This window comes from Zonotrichia leucophrys, chromosome 26, assembly GCF_028769735.1.
Source record: "Zonotrichia leucophrys gambelii isolate GWCS_2022_RI chromosome 26, RI_Zleu_2.0, whole genome shotgun sequence".
Classification (NCBI taxonomy): Eukaryota; Metazoa; Chordata; class Aves; order Passeriformes; family Passerellidae; genus Zonotrichia; species Zonotrichia leucophrys.
In genome coordinates this window covers 3,884,847-3,900,393 of record NC_088195.1, presented here as the reverse complement: position 1 = coordinate 3,900,393, position 15,547 = coordinate 3,884,847, and the positions used below count along the sequence as shown (strand labels likewise).

Genomic DNA, 15,547 nt, shown 5'->3' with positions numbered 1-15,547 from the left:
GAGAGACATTTAGGGGAGTGATGGAAAAGCACAAAACAAGCAAAAATTTGTGGTGTTCTGAAAGGAGCAAAGTCCTCCTCCAAAGCTGAGAGACATTTAGGGGAGTGATGGCAAACCATCAAACAAGCAAAATTCTGTGGTGTTTCGGAAGGGGGAAAGTCTCCTTTCTCCAAAGCTGGTACCCAAAGGCAGGGAGAGAAGGATGCCCATGGTCAAAGCAGCTCCTGAAAGGTCAGAGCTGGGTGGAAAAGGGAAAGGAAAAGCTCTAAAACCCCAAAATAAACCAGGGGATGCAGGACAGGGTTGCTACAGTGGGATTGTCATGGTTCTGCATGAGAGACATTTAGGGGAGTGATGGCAAACCATCAAACAAGCAAAATTCTGTGGTGTTTCGGAAGGGGGAAAGTCTCCTTTCTCCAAAGCTGGTACCCAAAGGCAGGGAGAGAAGGATGCCCATGGTCAAAGCAGCTCCTGGGTGGAAAAGGGAAAGGAAAAGCCCTAAAATAAACCCTAAAATACACCAGGGGATGCAGGACAGGGTTGCTACAGTGGGATTGTCATGGTTTTGCATGAGAGATGTTTAGGGGAGTGATGGCAAACCATAAACAAGCAAAGAGGATTGTGGTGTTTTGGAAGGGGCAAAAGTCTCCTTCTCAAAGCTGGTACCCAAAGGCAGGGAGAGAAGGATGCCCATGGTCAAAGCAGCTCCTGGGTGGAAAAGGAAAGGAAAAGCCTTAAAATAAACCCTAAAATACACCAGGGGATGCAGGACAGAGCTGCTGCAGGACTGCCCTGTGCATTTCTGAGCGGGCTGGTCCCTCCAGGAGATGGATCAGCCCCTCCTGAGCCAGAGCCACGCTGGGAGAGGGACAGCAGAGCATCCCCAGGGGAAGGCATCCCTGCCCTCACCCCAATTCAGGAAGGAAATTCCCTTCTCCCAGCTCCTCCAGATCCCTTCCGCCCTCCTTAACCTCCTGCAATGCTTTACAAGGCCAAAAAGCGAAATAAAATAAAATAAAACAAATCCATGTGCCGCTAGTGCAATCCACTTTTGGGAGCACATTTCCAGGTCAATGACAGCCCCAGAGGTGAGCTGAGCTCTGGCAGCAGCAAGGAAAGCTCCTTCCCATTTTCCTGCTCTCTTGTTTGAAAAGGAAAGGAAGGATTTCTAATTTATGCAAGAGCTGAGAGGTGAGAGGATGTGCTTTGCTAATTCCAAAGCCTCCTTCCCGTGTTATTCCCAAATATTGTGACTGCCAGCTCGCATCTATCACGCGCATTTTGATGGAGTAAATAATGAAAGAGCCCACAAGCCTCTAATTTGATGCTGACTGCAATTCCCACTTCCAAAGACAGCAAGAAAACAGGAATAGAAACTAAACCAGTCAAAGAGAAACACGCCCTTCTCCTTTCTAACTTTAAGAACCTCAATATTAAGAGAAAAAAAAATAAAAATAAAACTCTCAACACAGCTTCATATTTGCTCAAATAAGCATTTTTCAACATAAGTACCCAAACTGCTTCTAGGTGCAGGGCACAGGGGTCAGGGTAGGACAACACATTTTAATGATTTACAACCAACAAGCAAAACCCCCTCCCCAGCAGGAAAAATAACCGAGCACCTAATTGCAAAACAATATCTTAATTGTCAATTTGAATCTAGGTTTCCTCCTCAGATTTAAATCTGGCTTTTTTTTTTTTTTTTCCTTTTTCAAATTGCATTGATTTAACTCAATCAACCCTGCCCGAAGGCCATCTTTCCTGCATGCTCTGAGCATACCAAGCAAGTTTCAACCAATTAGATAAATCACTGAATCTCACAACTTCCTAGCAGCCACGGATCAAGCCATGCACAAGCCCTAATTATTCTTTTAAATCCCGAAAACTTCACAAAAATAAGCAGCTCAGGGGGGGAATTTCACCATATTTTATATTTTTTTTTTTAACCCAGGGCACATGCTAGCCAGCTGAATTCTGCAGGAGACTTGCATGGTCATTGCAAATCCCATTTTTAAATCTGTTTATTATTCCCTGTGATGATGAGAATAACGCTGCTGCATGAGTTTTATTCATTTATTCATTTTTTTATGTCTCTCTATGTGTGTGTGTGTGTGTACACCCACACCCACACTGCAGCCTCGAGGTGTTACACTCCAGCACGGCAAGGAAAAAGCAGGGAATGATGATGGGGAAAATGCTGAAAAATGGAAGTTTCTAGCACAAACAGCATGGCAGGGACCCCGGGGCACAGTCCCCCATCAGCAGCAGTGGAAATATGCTCCTGTGACACTGCACAGATTGTTCAGAGATTCCCATGACAGGCAGAGGATTAAAAAGCAATTCCCTGCCTCTCATATTTCACATGCAAAGCCGTGTCTGGGAAAGGCAGGCAGGGAAGAAGATGGATCTCCCCGAACTCAAAAATGTGGGTATTCCATTAAAAATAACCTTAAAACAACGGCAGCACCAAAGCAGGAACTACCCCATGAGGACAGACAGCGCCGCAAACCCGACCCAGCTTTGTATTCCCAAAAAAAACCCCTGCAAATTCCAGGCAATCTGCAAATGATTTCCCTCTTCCCCACCCAAACATCCACTGCAAACTCCTACAATCGCCAGGCAGGCTCGCAGGGAAGGGATGGAAATAAAAACCATTCCTTACCTTTCACTTGAGTGTCGTATTCAGCTATGATCTCCTTATCCTTTTTGAATTTTGCTGGCGACGTCATGTTTCCTTGTCCAAAAAGCTGAATAACCTCGAAAGAGATCCACCAGAACACGAGAGACAGAAAAGGGAATTTTTTGCTCCTCTCAGCACGACGATGCCTTGGCTCGCTGCTCGTCCTTCCCTTCCCCACCCCCCCCCCACCCCGCAAAAAAAAGGGGAAAAAAATCAAAAAATCAGTCCATGGAGAGAGGGTGTGAGAGGGAGCACAGCAGCAGGAAAATGCAGATGTTGAGATCAGCGGATGGAAGAGGCAGCAGTTTTGTCTCCCTGCACCAAATCCTTGAGCAGCAGCATCAGCCCTGGCGAGATCCTGCAGCCCCAAAGGCTCTTCCTGATCCTCAATAGCACAGCCAGGGAGTGGAAGTCCTTCCGCACATGTTTTGTGTGGGTTTGGTTTGCCCTTTTTTTTTTTTTTTTAAATTTTTTTTCCTCCTCTCTTCTTTTTTTTTTTTTTTTAATTTATTTATTTCTTTTAATGGGCACGGAGATGATGCAAATCAAATCCCAAACGAGAGCAGCAGCAGAGGGGAAGCAGCTTTTGGTTTGCTTGCCTGAAAACACAAAATAATAACAATAATGATATATATATATAAATATATTTATAAAATTACAGCTCGCAGCCCAAATCGGTGATGGGAAGCAAAGCTGCCCTGACACCCTGACATTGCAAATCGTCCTTTGAGCAGCAGCAGTGTGAGGTTCCAGCTGCAGCCCCCAGGTGACCGAGGGAACACGCCTACACCGGGACCGGGCACGGCTGGGGCTCCTTTGGGATATCCCGGGGTGATTTGGGGTGCAGGTCCCGGGGATGGTTTGGGGAGCAGGGATCCTTTGGGATGCGGCTCTTTTGGGGTGCAGGTCCCGGGGCAGAATTTGGGGTTCATTTGGGGTGCAAGTCCTGGGATGGAATTTGGGGTGCAGGTCCTAGGAGAGAATCTGGGGTGCACATCCCAGGGAAACAGGGGATGGTTTGAGGAGCAGGGATCCTTTGGGATGTGGCTCCCTTGGGAGCTGGGGCTCATTTGGGGTGCAGGTTCCAGGGGAGAATCTGGGGTTCAGGTTCTGGGAGAGAATTTGGGGTTCATTTGGGGTGCAGGTCCCAGAGGAGAATCTGGGGTTCAGGTTCTGGGAGAGAATATCAGGTTCGTTTGGGGTGCAGGTCGTGGGGGAGAAGGTCCCAGGAGAAAATTTGGGGTTGATTTAAGGTGCAGGTCCCGGGAGAGAATTTGGGGTGCAGATCCCGAGGGTTATGGGGCTGTTTGGGAACAGGGCACCTTTGGGATGTGGCTTCAGTAGGAAAATTTGGGGTGCAGGTCCCGGGAGTGAATGTGGGGTTGATTTGGGGTGCAAGTCCCAGGACGGAATTTGGGATTGATCTGGGGTGCAGGTCCCTGGAGAGAATTTGGGGTTCACATGGGGTGCAGGAAAGAATTTAGGCTTGATTTGGGGTGCAGGTCCCAGGGGAGAATTTGGGGAGCGGCTCCCGGTGGTGACGCGGCTCCTTTGGGATGCAGCTCCAGTAGGAGCTGGGGTTCATTGGGGGAGCAGCTCCCAGGGGAGAATTTGGGGTTCATTTGGGGTGCAGGTCCCGGCAGAGAATTTAGGATTGATTTGGGGTACAGGTCCTGGGAGAGAATATGGGGTTAATTTGGGGTGCAAGTCCTGGGAGAGAATTTGGGGTTAATTTGGGGTGCAAGTCCTGGGAGAGAATTTGGGGTTCATTTGGGGTGCAGCTCCTGGGAAAGAATTTGGGGTGCAGATCCTGGGAGAGAATATGGAGTTGATTTAGGGCGCAGCTCCCGGGGGAGAATTTGGGGGTCATTTGGGGTGCAGCTCCCGGGGGAGAATTCCCGGGTGACCTGTGGTGCAGTCCGGGAGCTGGGGTTCATTGGGGCAGCCCGGGAGAATTTGGGTATTTGGGGTGCAGGTCCTGGGAAAGAATTTGGGGTGCAGATCCTGGGAGAATATGGAGTTGATTTAGGGGCAGCTCCGGGGAGAATTTGGGGCTCATTTGGGGTGCAGGTCCCGGGGGAAATTTCCGGGGCTGTTCGGGGAGCGGCCCCCGAGGGAACGGGGCTCCTTTGGGATGGGGCTCCCGTGGGAGCTGGGATTGATTTGGGGTGCAGGTCCCGGGGGAGAATTTGGGGAGCGGCTCCCGGGGGTTCCGGGGCTGTTCGGGGAGCGGCCCCGGGGCTGTGGGGGCTCCCTGGGGTACAGGGCTCCCCCGGTCCCGCAGCATCCCGCGCTGCCCGCGGGCTCGGCCCCGCCGCCGGCAGCCCCGGGCACACCGGGCGCGCCCCCGCCGGGCGGCTCCGCCCGCAGCTTCTCCCTTTTCGGGTTTCTTTTCGGGGGGGGTGATTTAGGGTTCCTTCCAGCTCCCGCTGAGCCGGGCAGGGCGGGACACAACTTTTCCCCCGGCTTTTCTTTCCAATTTGGATTTCTTCCCCGTTTTTTCTTTTGGGAGGAGGGGGGAGCAGGGCGGGCGCGCGGCCGCAGCCCCCGCGGGAGATGCGCGGACGGGAGGAAGAAATAAATAAACAAACACGGCACCCGCCGGATCCGCATCCCGCCCGGGATAGAACAATGCGGGCGGCGGGGAGAGGAAGCGTGGGGGGGTCCCGAAGGGGGGGCCGGGGCTGGGGGGACGCGGCTCGGGGCGCTGGGGAGGCGGCGGGGCCGGCGGCGGGAGGGTGCTCGGTGCCTGCCGGGGGCGGCACGGGAGGGCCGGGGGTCGGGCGGCCGGGCGGGGCGATTACCTGGGCGCTGCGGAGCCGCCTCCCGCAGCCGGGCGTCCTCCGGCCGCTGGCGCCCGCCGCCCGGTCCCCCGCACCGGCCCGCCGCCGCCCCGCCCCGCCCAGCGCTTCGGCCAATGGGCGCGGAGCGCTGGGAATGAGCGACGGGCGTGGTAACCAATCAGGCATTGCCGTGCCCAAGATGAGCCCGCCCCCTCTTCCCGCCGCTTGGCGCCCGTGGCACCGCCCCGCCGGGACGCGAGTGTGAGTGACAGCAGATACAACCAATAAAAGTGACGCACGGCGCGCCTTTCCACCAATAGCCAGGCGGGAGGGGTGGTACCACCGGATTTTTCAATGGGGTGGGCGTGGCCTGAGGCGCCCAATGGGAGGGCGCGGTCGGGAATTCAAACTGACAGGTGGGAGCGTGGCCGTTGGTGCCGGACCGGGACCGGGACCGAGACCGGGATTGGGATCGGTACAGGGACCAGGATCGGACCGGGACAGGCACAGGGACAGGATCGGGACAGGGACAGGATCGGACCGGACCGGGTCCCAGCCATGTCATCCACCGGCTGCACCTTCGCGGACCGGTGCGTGACCGTGCTGTGCTGCCGGTTCTGCCGGCAGGTGCTGAGCTGGCGGGGGATGCAGGCGGTGCTGCTGGCCGGCACCGACACCGACACCGCCCTCTACTCCACCGACATGCCGCCCTCGGGGTAAGCACCGGGAACGGAGAAAGGCTGGGTTCGACCGGGGACGGGGTCATGCCAGCCCCGGGGGACACGGAACCCGCTGTCACCGGGAGAACGGGGCTGCAGTGTGCTGGTGCTCACAGGGCTCCCAGGACAGGGGAGAGATGAGAATCTTGACCCCATGTTTCAGAAGGCTGATTATAATATAAATATTATATTATATTATTATATTATATTAATAATATATTCTATTATATTGTTAGTATATTATATTGTTAATATATTATATTGTTAATATATTATGTTATAATTATATTATCATATAATATAATTATATACTATGTTTTATATATTATTTTATATATTATATATATACTACATAATTATATTATAAGAAAATTATATGCTAAAACTATACTAAAAGAATAGAAGAAAGGATTTCATCAGAAGGCTTGAAAGGAATGATAATAAAAACTTGTGACTGACCAGAGAGTCCAAGACAGACGGACTATGATTGGCCATTAATTAAAGACAATCAATCACAGATGCACCTGTTGCATTCCACAGCAGCAGATAATAATTTTTTACATTTCATTTCTGAGGCCTCTCAGCTTCTCAGGAGAATCCTAGCAAAAGGATTTTTCATAAAAGGTGTCTGTGACACTGCAGAGCACGGGACACCCCATCCCTGCATCCCAGCAAAAACTGAGGCTGTGCCATGCAGGGCAACCCAAAATTTGAATTTTCTCCATCCCTAGGGATGACACAGGCTCAGCAGGCACGGGAAGCTCCTCCTGCTCGTTCCCAAAGCGAGGATTAGAATTTGAAATAAAGATCCACAAACAGAACAAACCTGATCTGTCACTGCTGCCGGGGCTCTGGGCTCAGCTTTCCCAGAGCCAGATTTGAATAGCAAGGAAATCAGGTTGTGAAATGACATGGTAATCAGAAAGTATGGGTTGCGGAGGAGATAAGCAATCACAGCTTTGGGGTTGGACATCCCCGAGGTTTTGTTCTGTTTCTGAGCTGGGATTTGGCAGCAGTGTCCTCTGATGGCAGTGCCACACCGAGCACCAGGGCTCTGGCATCTCCTGGGATCCTCTTTGCAGCATCTCTGCACCTGAGGATGCTCCTAAACATGCACTGGGAAGCCTCTTACATCTTTATTTGTTAAGACTTTCAGGTTTTCAGCACCAAACTCTGCTTTTCTGGGCTATTTTAAGAGGATTTTTGATACTCGTGCAATGCCACGTTGAAATTTGAATTGTCAAATTTTAAATTTCCTTGTGAGTGGGGCTGAGAGTCATAAGGAAAGTAGAATAACGTGGTTTAAACCACCCAGGACCAATGGCAGCATAATATTAATTATAATAATTATAATAATAATAAGAAACCACCCAGGACCAATGGCAGCATAATATTAATTATAATAATGGTAATAATAATAATAAGAAGAAGAAGAAGCCAGGTCTGGCAGAGCTCAAACTCAAAGTTTTCTGCTCTGGCTCTGGGATCTCCTGCTCTTTGCAGCTCCTCTGCACCTGAGGATGCTCCTAAACATGCTCTGGGAAGCCTCTTGGAGCATTTCTGTTTTATTTCTCAACACTTTCAAGGTTTCAGCACCAAACTCTGCTTTTCTGGGCTATTTTAAGAGGATTTTTGATACTCGTGCAATGCCACGTTGGTCTCTTATTAAAGTTTCCATATGAGTGGGGCTGAGAGTCATAAGGAAAGTAGAATAATGTGGTTTAAATCACTCAGGACCAATGGCAGCATGATAATAATGATATTATTAAGAAGAAGAAGAAGAAGCCAGGTCTGGCAGAGCTCAAAACTCAAAGTTTTCTGCTCTGGCATCTCCTGCTCTTTGCAGCTCCTCTGCACCTGAGGATGCTCCTAAATATGCACTGGGAAGCCTCTTGGAGCATTTCTGTTTTATTTCTCAATACTTTCAGGTTTTCAGCACCAAACTCTGCTTTTCTGGGCTATTTTAAGAGGATTTTTGATACTCGTGCAATGCCACGTGGAAATTTGAATTGTCAAATTTTAAATTTCCATGTGAGTGGGGCTGAGAGTCATAAGGAAAGTAGAATAACGTGGTTTAAACCACCCAGCACCAATGGCAGCATGATAATAATGATATTAATGATGAGAAGAAGAAGAAGAAGAAGAAGCCAGGTCTGGCAGAGCTCAAAGTTTTCTGCTCTGGCTCTGGGATCTCCTGCTCTTTGCAGCATCTCTGCACCTGCTCCTAAATATGCACTGGGAAGCCACTTAGAGCATCTCCATTTTTATTTGTCCATACTTTCAGGGTTTCAGCACCAAACTCTGCTTTTCTGGGCTGTTTTAAGAGGATTTTTGATACTCGTGCAATGCCATGTGGTGACAATTCAGATTTCCATGTGAGTGGGGCTGAGAGTCATAAGGAAAGTAGAATAACGTGGTTTAAACCACCCAGCACCAATGGCAGCATGATAATAATGATATTGATGATAATAATAAGCCAGGTCTGGCAGAGCTCAGAACTCAAAATTTTCTGCTCTGGGATCTCCTGCTCTTTGCATCTTCTCTGCCCCCGAGGATGCTCCTAAATATGCACTGGGAAGCCTCTTGGAGCATTTCCATTTTTATTTGTCCATACTTTCAGGGTTTCAGCACCAAACTCTGCTTTTCTGGGCTATTTTAAGAGGATTTTTGATACTCGTGCAATGCCACGTGGTGACAATTCAGATTTCCATGTGAGTGGGGCTGAGAGTCATAAGGAAAGTAGAATAATGTGGTTTAAATCACTCAGGACCAATGGCAGCATGATATTAATGATATTAATGATATTATTAAGAAGAAGAAGAAGCCAGGTCTGGCAGAGCTCAAAACTCAAAGTTTTCTGCTCTGGCATCTCCTGCTCTTTGCAGCTCCTCTGCACCTGAGGATGCTCCTAAATATGCACTGGGAAGCCACTTGGAGCATCTCCATTTTTATTTGTCCATACTTTCAGGTTTTCAGCACCAAACTCTGCTTTTATGGGCTATTTTAAGAGGATTTTTGATACTCGTGCAATGCCACGTGGAAATTTGAATTGTCGAATTGAAATTTCCATGTGAGTGGGGCTGAGAGTCATAAGGAAAGTAGAATAACGTGGTTTAAATGCCCCAGGACTAATGGCAGCATGATAATAATGATATTAATGATGATAATAATAATAAGAAGAAGAAGCCAGGTCTGGCAGAGCTCAGATCTCAAAGTTTTCTGCTCTGGCTCTGGGATCTCCTGCTCTTTGCAGCATCTCTGCACCTGCTCCTAAATATGCACTGGGAAGCCTCTTGGAGCATTTCCATTTTTATTTGTCCATACTTTCAGGGTTTCAGCACCAAACTCTGCTTTTCTGGGCTATTTTAAGAGGATTTTTGATACTCGTGCCATGCCACGTGGTGACAATTCAGATTTCCATGTGAGTCTCATAAGGAAAGTAGAATAACGTGGTTTAAACCACCCTGGACGAACAGCAGCATCGCTTTGTGGTGACTTCAGCCCGGTGTCACTGTGACCCTGAGGCTGTGACCACCACAAACCCAGAGTTTTGTGCGTTTCCTTCCCGCCAGAGCCGTGGATTTCACCGGGAGCTGCCGCTTCAGCGAGCTGTGCGCGTGCAGGGTGAGGAGCATCGCCTGCCTGACGTGGTGAGCTCGCCCACGGCCACCCCTGCGTGTCCCAGCCCCTCCGGGTGTCCCCTCCCGGGTCACCTCCTGCACATTCAGTGCTGCTGCGTTGAAAATCAGCTTTTCTGCGAGCCCCCGGTGGGAATGTGACGGCGTTTTCAGGAGGATGAGTCTGCTGGAAGCTTCTGTGCCGCCTGCCCTGTTATGTTTGTTTAATTGTTTTATCAAAAAAAAACCCTAAACAATATTTAAGGTAGCAACGATTTTAATTAAATAGTTTAGAAAATATATAAATAAGGGATAATTTGGTTTAAGTAATAGCGCATAAGCAAAAACAACCGCAGGGTACGGAGGGCAGGGTTCTTGATTCTTGCTACTTCACGTATAAGCTTGCTAAGTAAAAGTTACTCTTTATATGCTATGTGTCAATTTTATCTCTTCTTATTTTAGGTTTGTTACTTTTTTGTTTCTGCTTTCGTTACTACTTTTACTACTACTCGGTTTGGTGGTCGCACAAGTCTTTGGGGGTCATCACTGATGAAGGCCCTGTAGTCTTCCTCGTTGTCTTTTAATTCACTTTTGGGTTATACATGTGCACCAAGCCAGTCCAATGTAAGCCAAGACTAACGTATCACTGCATCTGCATATCAAAGCAATAAGTTCTTTATAATTAGCATTTTCTTGGACTTAACCAGGTTCTTGGTCATTTTTAGCAACTGTATCTTCAGCTTCTTTCCTGTGGTCTTTGAGAACATCTGCTGGGAAGGGGGGGTGGGTGGAGCTCTTCTTTTTTCTTTCTTCTTTGGCATTACAACTTTTAACTATTAACTGTTTTGTTATTCACAAATATTAATTACTGCATCAATATTAATTACTGTTTCAATTTTTATCAGCACGAATCATACCTATTTATCACAGCCCGATGCAGTGTGTGCCTCAGCACTGAGGTTTCCCTGTGAACAAGGCCCCAGCAAGGAGCAGTTACTCATTCCCTAATTAATGGAGCATCCTCTTGGCAGGTTGGGGTGTTGGGAGCAGATGGAGCACGCTGTCGTGGAGTTCTTGGAGTTCTTTTCTCCTCCTTAATAATGCCTATTTGATATTTAAGGGTGGAAACAACAACTCTCAAAGAGCTCACAGTTAGCTCAGAGGATTCTTTCAGCTCCCTGATGGAGATTTTTACTTTTGTCAGATTTGAACAAATGGGGGGGTGTGATAGGGAAAGAGAATTCTTTCAGCTCCCTCATTGAGATTTTTACTTTTTTCAGATTTGAACAATTGGGGGGTGTGATAGAGATAATTCTTTCTGAGAGAATTCTTTCAGCTCCCTGATGGAGATTTTTACTTTTGTCAGATTTGAACAAATGGGGGGTTGTGATAGGGAAAGAGAATTCTTTCTGCTCCCTGATGGAGATTTTTACCTTTCTCAGATTTAAACAACTAGGGAGGTGTGATAGAGATAATTCTTTCTGAGATAATTCTTTCAGCTCCCTGATGGAGATTTTTACCTTTCTTAGATTTGAACGATTTGGGTTGTGATAGGGACGCAATATTTTGGTTTTTAGGTAGAAGTAGAGAAACGGAAATATCTCACCAGAGCACATGAAAATGGATAAATGGTGGTTATGGTTTCAGCCTAGGAGAGTGGATAAAGGGCAATAATCTGTCCCAGAGCAGCTGTGGCTGCCCCATCCCCATCCCTGCAGTGTCCAAGGCCAGGTTGGAGCACCCTGGGATGGTGGAAGATGTCCCTGCCCATCTGGATGAGATTTAAGGTCCTTTCCAAGCCAAACCATTCCATAATTCTCATTTTCATCACTCCTGCTGCTGGCAGCCTCCTGTGCACAGTGTACAGGTGGATTTTGGGTGTGGGGAATTCTCTGCTGGCTGGAATCACTGCCCTTCCAAAGGAAAACAAATACAGAAATCCTCCAGCATTTGTTGGTATGTAAACTAATCTGGGTTACACAATTTAGGTTACTAAACACTTCTCTGTGTGCCAAAGATCCAAAACTCAGATATTCTGTAACTCCCAACAGATGTTCCCTAAATATTTCAGATGCTTGTTTCACCCCGTTCCCTTAACCCCATCAAAACAGCAGCGTTGCATAAAGCCCTGGCACTGGGAATGTTTAACAAATGTTTAAATGTTTGGAGCTGGAAAAAGCCACCAAGATCCACCTTTGTCCCCAGGTTCACTCTTTTCCTTGCCTTTTCCAGTGGGAATGTTGTTGGCTACCACGTCATCTGTCCCTGCAAGCCCTGCCTGCAGTCCTGCAACAACGGGCACCTCTGGATGTTCCACAGCCAGGCCGTGCTGGGCATCAACAGGCTGGACCCTTCTGGTGAGGGACAGCTTGGCTTCCTTCCTTTCCCTCAAATCCTCATCCCCTTTCCCTCAAATCCTCGTCCCCTTTCCCTTGGCTTCCTTCCTTTCCCTCAAATCCTCATCCCCTTTTCCTTGGCTTCCTTCCTTTCCCTCAAATCCTCATCCCCTTTCCCTTGGCTTCCTTCCTTTCCCTAAAATCCTCATCCCCTTTCCCTTGGCTTCCTTCCTTTCCCTCAAATCCTCATCCCCTTTCCCTCAAATCCTCATCCCCTTTCCCTTGGCTTCTTTCCCTTTCCTCTCCTTAAAATCCTCATCCCTTTCCTTGCTTCTTCCTTAAAATCCTCATCCCCTTTCCCTTGGCTTCCTTTCCTTTCCTTAAAATCCTCATCCCCTTTCCCTTGGCTTCCTTCCTTTCCTTAAAATCCTCATCCCCTTTCCCTTTCCCTCAAATCCTCATCCCCTTTCCCTTGGCTTCCTTCCTTTTCCCTCAAATCCTCATCCCCTTTCCCTTGGCTTCCTCTTCCTAAAATCCTGATTCCCTTCCTTGACATTCCTTCCCTTTCCTTAAAACCCTCATCCCCTTTCCCTTTTCCTTCCTCAAATCTTCATCCCTTTCCTTGGCTTCCTTCCTTTCCCTCAAACTCATCCCCTTTCCCTGGCTTCTTCCCTTCTTAAAATCCTCATCCCTTTCCCTTGCTTCTTTCCTTAAAATCTCATCCCCTTGCCCTTGGCTTCCTCTCCTTTCTTAATCCATCCCCTTTCCCTTGGCTTCCTTCCTTTCCCTAAAATCCTCATCCTCCATCACAGAACCACAGAATCACCAGGTTGGGAGAGACCTTCAAGATGATCGAGTCCAACCCAGCCCCAACCCCTCAACTCAGCCCTGGCACCCAAACTTGTTTTAAACACCCCCAGGGATGGGGACTCCACCATCTCCTCAGTCCCTGGGAATTCCAAAATTCACAGAATTCCCTGAATTCGCAGAATGGCCAGGTTGGAAGAGACCTTCAAAATCATCAAATCCATCCAGCCCCAACCCCTCAACCAAACCCTGGCACCCAGTGCCAATCCAGGCTCGGTTAAACACCCCCAAGGATGGGAACTCCACCACCTCCCCTGGCAGAACATTCCAGAGCTTTATTGTCAGATTATGCTCTTTTCTGACCCACAGATGGGGCAGCTGAGAGACATTTAAAAACTTTTATTCCATTTTCAGTCTCATGTGAATGGTGAGACAACACAGATGTTGTAATTCACACCATCACAATCAGAAATTAACTATTTCCTAATTACAACACTCATACATTATAAGCCTTTCTTGGCCTATCAGCTTTTGCCACACCATGCTGTAAATGCCTCATTCTCTACAAATTCATTTCCCACACTTTATCACCCTTTCTGTAAAACACTTTTCCATATAATATAATATAATATAATATAATATAATATAATATAATATAATATAATATAATCACACAAACTTAAAGTACCGCATCCTTAACTTCTTGTTTACCTTTGCAACGACTTTTATTTTTTCTGTATCTTAAACCTTAAAATTTTAAATCTTAAAATTTTAAACTTTCTTCTTCTTAACATGTTAACAGAAAAAATATTTGTTATATTATTAGTATATAATTGTTATATAATTATATATAATGTTACCTTTTTAATAATATTTAAGATATGTTAAATTTTATATGGTAATATATTTATATGGAGTGCTATATATAATGTAATACAATGTAATATAATAGTATATAATGTAATATAATAGTATGTAATATACTAGTATATAACATAATATAATATAATGTAATATAATATAATATAATATAATATAATATAATATAATATAATATAATAGTATAGTATAGTATAGTATAGTATAGTATATAATATAATAGTATATAATATAAGTATATAATATAATATAATAGTATGTTATAGTATGGTATATTATGGTATATTACATTATATGTTATATTAATTTTATAATATTACTTCTGTAATTATTTTTATATTACTTTTATATAACTATATTTTAAATAATTTTATATATTTCTATAAGTATATAATAATATATTTACATAAATATATAAATATTTATCCTATGACTTTGGCTGAAAAAATAAACAACAACACTCCCAAGCTCACTTTGAAGGAAGATAGAAAATAGATTTATTCACCACGAACGTGACTTCCTGGCTTTTGCAGGGATTATTTTCTCTCAAAATAAACAGTTGAGCAACTTAAAAATAAGTTCACAACCCAAAAATATCTTTATTTTTCCCCCTCCTTTGTCTCCTTGCCGCCAGGTGTGAATGTTTTGCTGTGGGGGAACCTGCCAGCCCTGGAGGAGAGCACGGAGGGAGACACGTCCTGCACCTCCGAGGAGGAGTTCATCAGATGAATTCCACCTGCAGCACCTTCCCTGCCTCTTTGCTCTGCATTGATTTCATTTCACCCGCTGGCTCATCAGAGCTTAAACAGCAGGAAAAAAAAAATCAGAAAATCTGGGAAAAAAAAAAATCAAAAAAATTGAATTTTTCTTGCTCTTCCCCTGAATCTGCCTGAGCAGATCCACCTTGGAAATGCCAACACAAAGTGCATTTACTGAGCTCTGTTGTGCTTTTTATTCTTAACCCTCAACAGCTGATAATCCTTTATTTCTTCTTCCCCAAAGCACTTTGCACAGAGCAAAACCTCTCAGCTGCTCTTCTCAGTTCAAAGGAATTTTCAGGAATAATCACCCAGGTCTGGCAGAGCTCAAAACTCCAAATTTTCTGCTCTGGCTCTGGGATCTGCTGCTCTTTGCAGCTCCTCTGCACCTCAGGATGCTCCTAAATATGCCCTGGGAAGCCTCTTGGAGCATTTCCAGCTTCATTTTTCAATACTTTCAGGGTTTCAGCACCAAAATTTTGCTTTTCTGGGCTGTTTTAAGAGCATTTTTGATACTCATGCAATGCCACATGGGTCTGTTATTAAAGTTTCCATATCAGGGGGGCTGAGAGTCAGAAGGAAAATAATAAAACCACGTTTGATTATTATTATTATTATTATTATTATTATTATTATTATTAATAATAATAATAATAATAATAATAATAATAATAATAATAATAATACCATGTTTTATTATCCTGGTTTAAAACCATCCAGGACCAATGGCAGCATAATAATAACATTAATAATAATAGTAATAAGGGTTCTGTCTCTACAGAGATCAAGTTGATGGTTTTTCTCCCTGATAAATCCTAAATTTGCAGTTTCTTAGTAGAACTTCAAGGCTACACTGGAGTTTTTCTTCAGGGCAGCAATAAAACCCATCCACTTTCATATATATATATATATTTTTTTTTTTTCCCTCTCCAAAACAAAACTCAGTCATGAAATTGGGTCTTTTTAGA

The 15,547-nt window shown here is 45.8% G+C and overlaps 2 protein-coding genes across 5 annotated transcripts in view; one reads left to right on the top strand and one right to left on the bottom strand.

The window, feature by feature from the left end:
* SRGAP2 (SLIT-ROBO Rho GTPase activating protein 2) overlaps window positions 1–5,559 on the bottom strand; it is a 153,233-nt gene extending 147,674 nt beyond the window's left edge. For all 3 annotated transcript variants that reach the window (XM_064733342.1, XM_064733343.1, XM_064733344.1), the window contains exons 1-2: window positions 5,485–5,559; window positions 2,663–3,279 (exon numbers count right to left, since the gene is read on the bottom strand). In XM_064733342.1, the coding sequence (XP_064589412.1) occupies window positions 2,663–2,729 (67 nt within the window). In that variant the 5' untranslated portion in view covers window positions 2,730–3,279; window positions 5,485–5,559. The remainder of the gene's footprint in view (window positions 1–2,662; window positions 3,280–5,484) is intronic.
* A 339-nt stretch (window positions 5,560–5,898) lies between these two features.
* Window positions 5,899–15,158, top strand: FAM72A (family with sequence similarity 72 member A). 2 transcript variants are annotated; one of them, XM_064733070.1, is made up of 4 exons: window positions 5,899–6,179; window positions 9,755–9,832; window positions 12,032–12,156; window positions 14,456–15,158. In XM_064733070.1, exons 1-4 carry the CDS (start codon window positions 6,022–6,024, stop codon window positions 14,548–14,550), a joined length of 456 nt encoding a protein of 151 aa, XP_064589140.1. In that variant the 5' UTR covers window positions 5,899–6,021; the 3' UTR covers window positions 14,551–15,158. The 2 variants fall into 2 exon arrangements, with proteins under 2 accessions (XP_064589140.1, XP_064589141.1); XM_064733071.1 differs by lacking the exon at window positions 9,755–9,832.
* Window positions 15,159–15,547: the final 389 nt, after the last annotated feature.

Coding starts and splice junctions, on each gene's coding strand:
- FAM72A (XM_064733070.1), top strand. CDS start 6,022: ATGTCATCCACCGGCTGCACCTTCGCGGACCGGTGCGTGACCGTGCTG. Junction 6,180..9,754: donor ACCGACATGCCGCCCTCGGG/GTAAGCACCGGG, acceptor CCTTCCCGCCAG/AGCCGTGGATTTCACCGGGA. Junction 9,833..12,031: donor AGCATCGCCTGCCTGACGTG/GTGAGCTCGCCC, acceptor TGCCTTTTCCAG/TGGGAATGTTGTTGGCTACC.